General features: G+C 33.5%; 1 protein-coding gene across 5 annotated transcripts; it reads right to left on the bottom strand.

The window, feature by feature from the left end:
* Positions 1–1,572: 1,572 nt before the first annotated feature.
* LOC137934183 (ASI1-immunoprecipitated protein 2-like) lies at positions 1,573–7,868 on the bottom strand. Of its 5 annotated transcripts, none has more exons than XM_068778437.1 (10): positions 7,523–7,868; positions 6,964–7,041; positions 5,559–5,825; positions 5,295–5,380; positions 4,618–5,156; positions 4,109–4,495; positions 3,415–3,976; positions 3,081–3,314; positions 2,873–2,997; positions 1,573–2,766 (listed from the first exon to the last, which is right to left on the bottom strand). In XM_068778437.1, the coding sequence occupies exons 1-10, from the start codon at positions 7,589–7,591 to the stop codon at positions 1,958–1,960; spliced, it is 3,156 nt and encodes a 1,051-aa protein (XP_068634538.1). In that variant the 5' UTR covers positions 7,592–7,868; the 3' UTR covers positions 1,573–1,957. The 5 variants fall into 5 exon arrangements, with proteins under 5 accessions (XP_068634538.1, XP_068634540.1, XP_068634539.1 ...); XM_068778439.1 differs by having other exon boundaries at positions 5,559–5,838; positions 6,964–7,031; positions 7,523–7,611; XM_068778438.1 differs by having other exon boundaries at positions 5,559–5,838; positions 7,523–7,607.
* Positions 7,869–12,193: the final 4,325 nt, after the last annotated feature.

Genomic DNA, 12,193 nt, shown 5'->3' with positions numbered 1-12,193 from the left:
AAACGTCCATTATTGGAGTCTACATTGATGATAATCAGCTATGGCAGATGGCTTCCTTTCTCGGGTGTCTCATTATTCATCTGGCTCTTCTCCCATTCGACTGCTGACCAAACAAACTATTTTGGTTCCCTATCATTGGACAATTGGAAGTCAGATCTGCCACCTGGAGAAGTCACCTCCTATCAAAAGCTGGCGGGATCACTCTCCTAAAATCATGTATTGTTGGCATTTATCCTTGGAATTCAGCTTCCCTAGCTGGGAAAGTTCTACTTTTAGCCTGCCTTGCCCACATTCCTCGGGTAATTTGGAAGGAGTGAAACCAAAGACTTTTTGTTCATAAATCCTGATCTGCTTAAGAACTTTGCATCTCCCTCACCGGCCAGATTTCCACTTGGCTTCACACCAAGAAAGAATTTGCTTGTTTCATGGGCACATCCCTCGTCACACTTTCCTCCCAACATTGCTTGGATGCCACCCCCTCCTGATTTTATCAAACTCAATTTTGATGGTTGCCTAGGTATTGCTAGAGTTGGTGGTGTCTTCAGAGATTCTCAAGGATCTACCCTCTTATCTTATGCGGATCCTTAGGTTTTAACCAATTCCACTGAGGCGGAACTCTCTGCTCTCAGTGGACCTCTTGTCATCAAAGGTGACTCTGGATTTGATCAGATGGTGTTCATCTGCTGCGGAGCTACATGGCAACATTGGATGACATATCACATGATTATGGATATTGTATTTCCTCTTTTCTGCGTTTAGACTCATTGTCTATCGTTCAACTAACTCGATGGCTCATCGGGGCACCTCCCTCCAAGCTTAATAAATTGCACGAGTCCACCTTAGTCATGATTCATCAGAGTTCACTATTCATGTAATTCATCATCCCACAAACCTACAAAAAAAATCATTTGATAACAAAATGTTGCACCTCCCTTGAAGGAAGCAATTCCCCTTCTCTTCTTTCATGCAATAACAGAAAGAGAGGACGAGGTTGCCCCATTGATGAAACCAAAAGTGTTTAACAGAATAATTTATGAAAACCCAGTCGCTAAATATCACTATTTAGATTTTAAATAGGTAAACGTTAAAACAGTAAAACCGTGAACTGAAACGATGTTAAAAGGAACAGTATGCAGAACTTTAAGTTCAGAGGTAGTAAAGGCAACAATATGAATTGATCCATCTGACTTTCTCGTATGCGTAATACAAGAGAGTAATGCACCTTTGAAAAGGGGCTACTTGAGGTAAGTAAAGAATCCAAAAAGATTGAACCAGCTGCAGGTAAACATTAGCTCGAGTTCAAGACACAGGGTGCCTTTGGATATTATGAAGAGTACTGCTTGTCCTAGATGCCACACCAACAATGAAATTTCAAGTTGATGCTAGTGTTTTTCAACAACAAATCCATTAGAAGCTTCAGCAGAGATACAAATTAAACAAGCAGACAACAACGATGAAATATATTGTTGCTCGAGAAAACATTACCGCTTGCAAGCAAATCAAAATATGACCTTAGAAGCCCATTTTATACTATAATCTGCCATCTTTTAACACAAAGTAAAACATGTAAGGTGATATGAAACTGTGTAGATTGGCCACCACTTACAGACTAGTGAAAAGAGTCCCGCATGGTACAAGACTCCGGCCTTCCTTCTCTTATATACAAAAGCCGTGACTCCCAAAACCAAGAACCCAGAAAAGGGGGTACAAGGTAAAAAGGAAAAAAAAAAAAAATTGGTATATATATTAACATATTGGAGGACGGGCACGTTAATACCCATGGATGATCCTCAATCATCTCTGGATGTATTTGACAGACATCGATACGCCACTCCCTTTAAAAAGGGATGGGTATTTACTGGATCCAAGTATTAGTGAAGCCACCAAAGAGCAAGAGAGACAGACGTACTAACATGTCTGCTTTCAGGTAAGAGTTGCTCAGTTTTTGAAACAGGCCTCATAGTTGTTTCTTTTCAGGGGCAGGAAAAGCAAGGGAGAGCAAAAGAGCAGCCGAAGCTTCGTCAACACCATCATCTATGGGAGGCTCCATAGTCTTGCTGTTGATACTCTTTTCTTCTATCAATTGAAGAAACAAAGGTAAAACCTCTTTCTTAGATGACTTCTCACCTCCCAATGCAAGTTCAAGATTTGGCAGGTCTGATTCTGCAGGGTCTTCTTCTTTTGATGAGACCATGTTCCAGGATGTTGATTCTAACTTATTATCCTTGGCAGGACCAAAATCTACTGAGAAGAATGATCTTTCAGTGGCCCTAAAAGTCTCAGGAAACAGGGCGTCTGAGTTTGTTCTGCAAGAAAATCTGTCTCCTTGAGAACTATCCCTAAAAGGTAATTCAATATTACTCTTCTGCTTCTTATGATCTTTTTCTCCATCAAATAGAGTACAATCTGCCTTTTCTGGCAAGGTCTTTGATTGACTTGCCCTAGATGTTTCAACAGAAGCTTCAGACATGATCTCTAAACAATCTGAACGAGGCCGCTTTTTGTTGACCCTGAACTCCATGTCTTCATTCTTAATTGGATCCCTCTTAATATCTCTCTCTGGCTGATGTCCATTATCCACCCTGTACTCTTGCTCCCAGATTTTCTCTCTATTTGTGCCATTCCTATTGGTTCCACTTTCTCCTAAAGTGTGATCCACACCCAAACCATTCCCACAAACATGTTTCAAGGAAGATGGAAAGGGTTGCGCACCATTTTCCCTTCTTGCTATGAAAACAGCCCAAAGGTAGAAAAGTTTGTTCCAACCTGGACAAGCCAATGAATTTGCAGTCAAGAAATTGCTAAATGTTATTGTCAGGATTATCGAACAAAAGACCAATGCAAGTGGCAATTTTGGGACCAATTAACTTACGATGAGCTTTCTCTGGCAGCTGGTTTGAAGGGAATACAAGAAGATCAACCCCACCGAAATTTGCTTTGAGAGCCAAATCATTCTTAACCATCTTCTCAACTAACTTCTTATAACACCTTCTATAACTGTGCTATGAAAACCAGAAAAGAAATCAATATATGTATCAGATATTAGTCTAAGGGTATAAAAAATAATCACAAAAGAGTACCTCTCTAGATCTTTTGCAAATAAATAAACGGCAATGTCATCTTCCGCAGCACCTTTTCTCTGAAATTGTATAGGCCATGAGTTCATGCGAGGTACCTCCTCCACCTGAAGTTTGGGAGGAAACTTTTTTACAACTTCTGGAACTTTAGGTGATGCAAGGCTAGATATGTGAGCTTGAAGTCCATCGAAGAACTCAAAGCACCTTCGACCGCTTCTCTGCACTTCAAAACCACCCCTGCAAGCCATATAAGCTCAGAAACTCAGGAACATTCAAAGTAACATGGATCCTACAACAAACCAAAATTCTTAACTTTGGAAAAGAAGATGGTTCATACTGCCATATGTAGTCATGCTCTGGGATGGCTGAGTTTCTCAATAGTTGTCCAAGTTCAGAAGTCTGACTTGACATTCCTGTCGTCCAAGACTTATTTGACATGGATGGCATCTGGTCTATCTCTTTAGAAGGTTGTGCTAATTCAAGGGAAGAGAAATTTCTCAAATAGCTTGAAGAACTACACAATTGATCTTTCTTGCTAACTGCCTCAAAACCTATATCAATGCTTGACATAGTCTGCTCATCAAACTGTTCAGACAGCTTACTCGCAGTCATAGCAGCTTGCACCTGCAGCCCTTCCCTTGAATTTCTTGCCGCTGGAGCCTTATGTGCTGAAGCACGAAGCTTGTTAAATGTACAAAATTGGGCATTGTGTCCTGTGTCATTACATTTGAGACATCGATTAACCCTACCCCCAGCAGAAATGGCCTGTTGGGTTCCACTGAGGAAGGAGATATCTTTTGTCTTAGCATCTTGCCTGTGTCTGACATGATATGGTTTCTGTTCCTCGGAGTTGCAAACACCATTGGATGCTAGCAACTTCTTCTCTTCACCACCTCCGCCTAAGTACAACAACGGATGTAGGAAAGAATAAGACAAAATGGCAAAAGATGAATCTATTTCAAATTTAAACATGAAAATAAATTTTCACCTACTTTTCTGTTAAAGGTAAAAGTGTAACAGTAGCAGCATACCTGAAACAAGAAGTTCGAGTCCCTTACTCACACCAGCAATAACAGAATCAGGCTTTGGAAAAGACTGAATACTGGGAGAGGATGGCATAGAATTGACCATGGGGCGCTCAGGCTTCGAAGTATTCCTCCCTTCTAATGGCTGCTTCTCTTTAGCAAACTTGAATCCTCTTGCAACTTCAGCTCGTGAGGCATTGGAATTTGAATGACCCAAGCTTGTGGGTTTGAACGACGACGACTTATTTAAAGCTTGGTTGAACCCCTCTTTTTTAACATCGTTAATACCCACTTCTTTGGCCAATTTTTGTTTTTGAGTGCAGTCATCCAAAACCTGCTTGACTTTAGGTTTTGAGTTTATGCTGCTAAATGCATTTGACATTGAAAGTGAACCTGAAAAAAGATCATGGAGCTATATTTCAGTATAGACAGAGGGGGGGGGGGGGGGGGGGGGGGAGGAGCAAACGTAGTTATTGAACAACTTCATGCAAATGTTACAAGGAACAATAACTTGCCCTTGGGTGACAAAAGTCGTGTGCCTATCTTTGATGAGCTGGGACTAGAGACTGCAAAAGATTGAAAAGATTCCTGAAGATGGTTCCTGTTTGCAGCCTGAATTTGGACTGATTTCAATTTCTCAGCATCCAAGTTCTTGAAGGAACTCTCTCGGGTCAAAGCAGTTCTTTTGCCATTAGATCCAACGATAGTTTCATTAGCCTGTCTCTTTTGCTTTGAGGAAACTTCCATATTGTCGGATAATCTCTTAACTGATAGAGGATTCGTGACAGACTTTAAGTGAGCACCCTCTGCTTCTTGTGGTTTCGTATCCAACTTGGGCTGCAGCCTGTCTTTTTGACTCAAAGCAGGTCCATCATGCTGAGTCAGGCCACTCAAAGATGGCAACTTCGAAGAAGCTGCTGATTCAGTTTTTCCAGATACATTATCATTTTCATGTTTTTCAGATTTTTCATTTTCTGCATCCTCCTTGAGCTTGCAGCCTTCACACAGCCAATGAACTTCTGGAACTTTATCCAGCATAATTCGCATGCAATAGCTGATTGGAAGAAAAAAAAACAAGTAATGACAAATCCAAATTTGTTATTTTAAAGTTTTAAAAAGGATTCCAATGGAAACCTTCTTCTAAAAAAAAGCCAAAAAAGAAGGGTTTTGATGATTCCTATATAGGACTTACGTGTGTTCAGCACCATCACTACATCTGCTACAAATAGCAAGCAATTCCTCTCGACCTGTCTCTCCACAAATATCACATACCTTGACCTGTTGAACCAACTTCTTTTAGCAACACAATGATGTTAAAGATCTAACTGCCTTCAGTGAGACTAACACAAGAGGCAGAAGCTTTTATCACAATGAAATAGAAAAACCATTAGAGGTTATGTACACATAAAACAATGATGAAAACACCATAAAAAAGAACTTCTCAGAGAAAACTCACGTCATCTTCCAAAACATCTGATCCAGATGGTTCACTGTCAGAGACCAACTGGGATGAAGGTTTTTGTGTTTTTGTTTCTTCATAAAGTGAAATGCTGTCTCCATTTTGATTGTGAATGACCAGAGATTCTGTCACCTTAGAAGGCACATTCTCACTGTCACCAGACTCAGTTTCCAGGCATGGGTGGATTTTCATCAATGCTGCTGCAACTGAGGCACTTCTCACCAGACTTGATTTCCAATCATCAATACTTGGAATAGCAGATTTCTGCACATTAGCACTGATAGTTGCTTAGCCAAGTAATGAAGACTCTGCAAGTTCCATTGAAGATTCAGATAGTTCATGTAGAGATTCAACCAACTATTTCGAATCTCCAATTCTAAAACCATCATGACATGAGTAAATTAAGATCAATTCCAAAATTTCTCTACACAACCCCTGGTCCAGTCATCATAGACAATTGTTATGTTTAAACAGTTGAACAAAGCCAAGGAGCAAGTTTAGCTAAAATGCCTTACATTTTACATTTTAAATTTCTAAAAAAGCACTTTTCTGAAAAGAAAATTTTATCCTGATTTTACCCACATTTTTGCCTCCACTCTATCAAACACTTCTCTCTCTATTTTACAAGAAGTCTGGCTCTTTTTTTTTCCTTATCCCTTTTTGTCTTTTCCATTTCCAAAGCCACTATGCATTAGAGGTAAAGAGCTATACATATATAACATTTCCTATGGTGATAGCTCATAACAATTTTATGAAAGAGCTATCAAAAAATAATTTCAAACCAAGAATAACAGACATTGTTGATTCTGCACCAAATTTCCATTTTTGACTTTTTATGTTGATACACTGATCAATTTAGTTTCCCTTAGACTATTAGAAATAAGATAAGTGAAAAGTATCCTACATGATCAATCATCTAAAAGGAATCTGATTTAGATGCAGCACAAGGAAACCCAAGTCATTTGCATTTATGGGGCTATGAGCTCCTTACGGATGACATATAAAAGGCAAAATCTAATACATAGACATCTCAATACCTCAAAATTTCCAAGCCATCAGAAATGATTTGTAAAAATTTCTTATGCAAACTAGATTTTCCATACTCAAATCCCGTTTTCCACCTAACGGGAATAACTATTTTTTTTTAAATGGCTGATCGGTTTCATAAAGAAAGTGAAAGAAATAAGAAGAAGCCTCTCACTAAAAACACAGGGAAAGGGCTAAAAAGAATTTCAAGCAATCAGCAAGATAGGAAGTGAAGTGAATTCAGCGATAGATGAAAATTCTATCATGAGATTTTTCGCATGAAACCCATTAGCATATCCAAAAAATGAATAATACCCATACCCGTACATACAGAAAGACCGGACAATGAATCTAATCTCCTTCAAATAACCCTTACCTTATTTCCCCGAAGTTCCTGGTGTGCCTCATCCATGGGTCCTTGTATACGGAAACACCCTCTCAAGACTGGTGTGATCTAAAAAGAATATAAAGAACCACGTAAATTACCTTCCAATGGACAAGGAAAACGAGGAAAGAATCTGCAGTATAAAGAACAACGCAGAAACTAAACGAACAGAGCATAAAATCAATCAGCTCAGTCAGATATTCATCAGGAAAACCATCCTAAAAACAGATGCCATCTAGATTATACCAAAAAAGACCCCAGTACGCTTCCCCACTCAACAAGAAAAATAATGATAAAAAAAACTAATTCCCGAAACCGAACTATTAACAGGTTAAAAAAACCAATAAGAATTATTGTGACCCCTTCCAAAAGGAGCAGAACCAAAAAACAACCCCTACACAGTATTTCCACGATGAATGTCATAATCCAATAAAGAAAAAACCAAGGCACAGACTCCGAAAAGCAATCGGTAAACAAAAATGAGATTAATCGAATCTTCAAAAATCCCAAGAACCCCTAATTATCACCAAATTATAACTTCTTTACATGCCTGCGGTAGTGAAATCTTCCGAGTGATATGATACAGCTCCTTTAAGGTCCGCTCCTTGCGTCTCGTCATAAGCTGTCAGAGAACGGTCGATCGATCGGATTAAATTGGTTCCATTCCGATCAGATTAGGGTTTACCGTCCTGTGTGCTACCGCAAGACCCAGCCGCGGAGAAAAAGAAGAGGAAATCAGGGCGGAATGGGGGGGATGCTAACGCGAATTAGGTATTTGAAGATAATTAACGTGCGCAACGGAGAGTGAAGAAAAAAATTGGGCGAATCTGAGGCGGAGTGAGAGAAGGGATGAAGAGTAGAGAGAAGCGTGCTCTGTTGCTGCTGCTGCTGCAAAATCTCTAAAATGGGGGAAAAAGCCTCTTTATTGGGATTTAACGGAGCGCCGATTTCGTGATTTTAAATCCCTTTTTCTTGTTTCCTTTTCTGTGGCAAACGGAGGCGACCAGCGGAGGAGAGCGTCGCAGTCTCGCACGGGGACCCCACATGCCTCTATTGTGACACGTGCCAAAATACACATAAATAACATTGAAATAAACCTATTTACATCTGCACCATAAATTGGACCAACTTTCTAACAAAAAAGTTTCCCGGAAAATGAAATCTTTATTGCCAATAATACCATGTTATAAAATGAAAAAGAAAAGAAAATTAATAATATTTTAAATTTTTTTATGATTAAAAATTTATCTCAAATTTTTATTTCTTCTTCTTTTCTCCCCAAATTCTATCGTTTTATAAGAGAAAATTTATTAACTAACAGAGAGAAATATATTTGTATAAATCGAATATAATCATTTTCATTCGAAAAGAGGTATGATCATAAATTGCAGTTCAATATAATTTTTTCATTCATATAATTTATAAGTAAATTAAATATAAAAATGTTCCTTAGAAATAGGCAAAATTATAACTGATATTTCATTAGTTGTATATTTATTTATTATTATGGTGTTTAGGTATTTATTAGATGCTTAGAGGTGAGAAAATTGAATAATGTATTTCTAATATATGAAAATTATGTTAAATGATTCCATTTAAACATTTATTATTTAGTGAATTTATGGAAATAAATGTCCTTTTATTTAAATAATTTTTTTTTTTAGAAAGGCTTTTAAAAACCTATAAAAAATTAAAAACCAATATGAACCCGTCTTAACCCGACCTACTCCATTATGGGACGTGTTTTTCTTATGGAGCAAAATCAGATATAAAGGATTGAGTATTATATTTAACAATTTGATGTGAATTTAAACCACTCGAAACAGTGACAAAAGATCCTTTGAACCACTTCCAACAACAATAAATCAATATACAGGAATAAAAATTTAATAAATAATTTTTAGTTAATAATAAAATGTTTTGACAATATAAATAAGGAAAATAAATTCAATTAGTAATTAAAATTCTAAAGTGAAAATTAAAATTATTAATAGCTATACAAAATAATAAAATGGAAAATAAAATTAAATAAGTTATTTATAGCAATAAAAATAGAACATATGACATAAAATAAAGTAAATAAATGAATTAATAAAAATACAAGGATTTTTTTACTTTTATTTAATAAAAATAGAAAAAGATAAACTAAGTTAAATTATAAAATATTAAATAATAAATATATTATTATTTAAAAGAGTAATAAAAATAATAGGGTAAAAGACTAACTAATTAAAAAGTAAAATACATATTTCTTTTTTCAGAAATTTAAATAAATTTTTTTAAAAATTTAAATAAATATATCAATAAATTAATTTTTAATGTATACATTTGGTGCTTGTTTAAAAAAATCTTATATGTAAATTGTCTTTTTCTTAGTGCTAAAAAAATAATTTCTACAATAAAATAACTCAAAAACCTTTAAATTCTTATGACTTGTAAAATGCTTAATCAATTTAATTTTAGTGTATATTTTTCAGATTTAATATTATTAGCTATTTGTATTTTCTATTATTATTCTTTTTACGCTAACATTTTTTTATGTTTGTTAATTTTTTTTTTTCCATTGAAGGGTTTTCCCAGTTTTGGTAATAGGAGAAAGTTTTCTAGGAGAATCGAAATTTTTGATAGTTAATATTGTTCAATCTTGTTAGTTAAAAAAGAGAAAAAAGATGACGAAAATAAGGAGGAGAAATTTGGAAAAAAAATACAAAGGAAATAAATAAGGAAAACAAGAAAAAAAAAGAAAATTAGAGTTAGAAAAAGAGAAGAAGGAAAAATGAAAAAATAAAAAAATAAAAGATAAAAAATTATTAATATAAATTAAAAATAGGTTCAAAATATTTCAATTAAGTGAATGCCCCTACAAACTACTTTCAAATTTAAAGGCTACAATACAAAAAAATCCTTTTAATTATTAATTGCTTAGAGACCTCGAAATACATAATCACCGACATTATATGAGCTTAAAATTAGTGTTGAAAATTATCTAAAATACCCCTCTTTAAGGTTTTTATATCTTTAAAATCATTCCCTGTATTTATTTTTGTAAAAAAACTTGCTATTAATGATACAACTATTTTTTAACCATCTTCTTTATTGTTATATCACTAATATTATTTACTTAACAAACAAAATGCTTAAAATGACATTATTAAAGCATCTAAAAATCCATTAATTATGAAATATTCAGATATAAATATCTTATTAATCAATTCTATCGTATGTCCTTAAAAATGGAAAAATCCTTAATCTTCTTCCTTCTAATTTTTCATTACTAATTTTTATTATTTTGTTGATAAATATATATTATCTTGTATTTTATGTGTAAACTAAATAAAAATTCATTGAAAAATAGGTAATTTCATAAAACTCAATTAGATTCAATCTTTTTTTTATCAATTTTTTTAAATATTTAATTATTTATTGGAAGTGATAAAAATTGCATAATAGTTTTTATATAACAATGTATTTATATATTTTAAAGTTATAATTAGGTCAATTAAGTTATTTTTATTATTTAGTAAATAGTGTTTGAACGTTACAGGGAAAAGAATATGTATACTACAAGCAAAATGTGAACAAGAGCAAAATGAATCAAAGTAAGACAATCAAGATTTCTTTTTTTCGTGTCTCACAAAATTAAAATTTCTTTACAAGCATACAAGAGTTTTGACCAAGATTATTTGGAAAAGGAAGTTACAAACATTAGCTTGATAGGGAGTATTAAAAGACACCCACCCATATGTGTAGGGTGACATGACTAGTAAATAAGGAGAACTTCCATTGGGATAACATAGAATTGTGATTATGCAAGCTAGTATATGTCCTCTTACGTCTTTTTTTCTTTTGAATAATGTAGTCCTAAGGGCATTATAGTCATTATAAGTACATTTTCACAAGTATAAATACAACTGTATCGCATGGGGTATCGCATTCAAACATGTTCCTCTTAGCTCAAATTTGTTCTTATACCTTTTTCTCTTTTCCTCTTCTTTCTCTCCCTTTGGTTCTTTTTTCCTCTCTCCCAACAGCTAGAGTTCTTCTCTTCTCCCATTTCCTTGAGATATCTTGTGTTTATGTATTAGTCCAAAAAATTAACATAAGGGAAAAAAGAAGGAAGGAGAAGTTCTTATGCATACGGCTTGAGGCAAGGTAGGAGGGAAAGAAGAAAAGAAAAAGAAGGGAGGGAAAAAACATGAGGGAGGGAAAAAAGAAAAGAAAAAAGAAGGGGAGAAAGGAAAAAAAAGGAAAAAAGTGGGGAAGAAATGAAAAAAACAAGAGGAGAAGGAAAAAGTAGGAGGAGGAAAGGAGAAAATAAAAAGAGGATAAGGAAAAATAAATTAATTTCTAAATATTTTAAAATTATTTTTAATTAATTATTTGATTGGATAATTGGTTAAATAATTTATTATAAAATTTAAAATAAAAATATATTTCACTAAAGTAAAATTTATTTTTATAACTAATTTTATTTTAAAATTTTATTTTATATTTAGTATTGTCTACTTTAAATAAAAATTAAAATAATAAAGTTTTTCATATTATATATTTTGATTATAATTTTTTAAATTTTAATTGAAATAATATATTTTAATAAATTTTAAATCTTAACTAAATAAATATATCTATTGTAGACACTATTTATTTATTTTGGTCATTAATTTAATTTTAATTTTATATCTATTGTATTTTGAAACAAATAGAATTCATTTTTTTTAAGTAAATAAAATAAACTATTCAATTCAATAGTGTAAACAATCTTAATAAGATGTTATAATTAATTTTCAATAGATTATACTTAATTATTTACTGTGACTAAATGGATAATTAATCACTTAAAAAAAGCAAACCCATAAAAATACTTCTACTCATCTGTTTAATTTGATCGAGTATCTCGACCTTGTTTTCAAAGTAGTGATACTAGTAACAATTGGGTTAAGTTCAAGTTAAATTATCAAACAAGTTAAATTATCAAACTTGACTTCTTATTGAACTGCATTGTGCCTTTTCACAAATATAGAAATAATTAATTAAATTACTAAATGAACCAATTAAAGGAAGAATCAAGTAACTAATCAAGATATAATTATATAATTAAGTAATTAATTATAATTAACAATTAATGGAAGAATCAAATAATTAATCAATATATAATTATATAATTTAAGTAATTAATTATTAATTAACAGTTCACTGTAATAACTAATTATATAACTGAATA

Source organism: Aristolochia californica, unplaced genomic scaffold (genome assembly GCF_029961685.1).
Source record: "Aristolochia californica isolate CCGP_79_NKW_82.1479 unplaced genomic scaffold, dmAriCali1.0.hap1 SCAF_6, whole genome shotgun sequence".
NCBI classification, from domain to species: domain Eukaryota; kingdom Viridiplantae; phylum Streptophyta; class Magnoliopsida; order Piperales; family Aristolochiaceae; genus Aristolochia; species Aristolochia californica.
The sequence above is the reverse complement of the archived record's forward strand: the minus strand, read 5'-3'. Positions and strand labels throughout refer to the sequence as shown.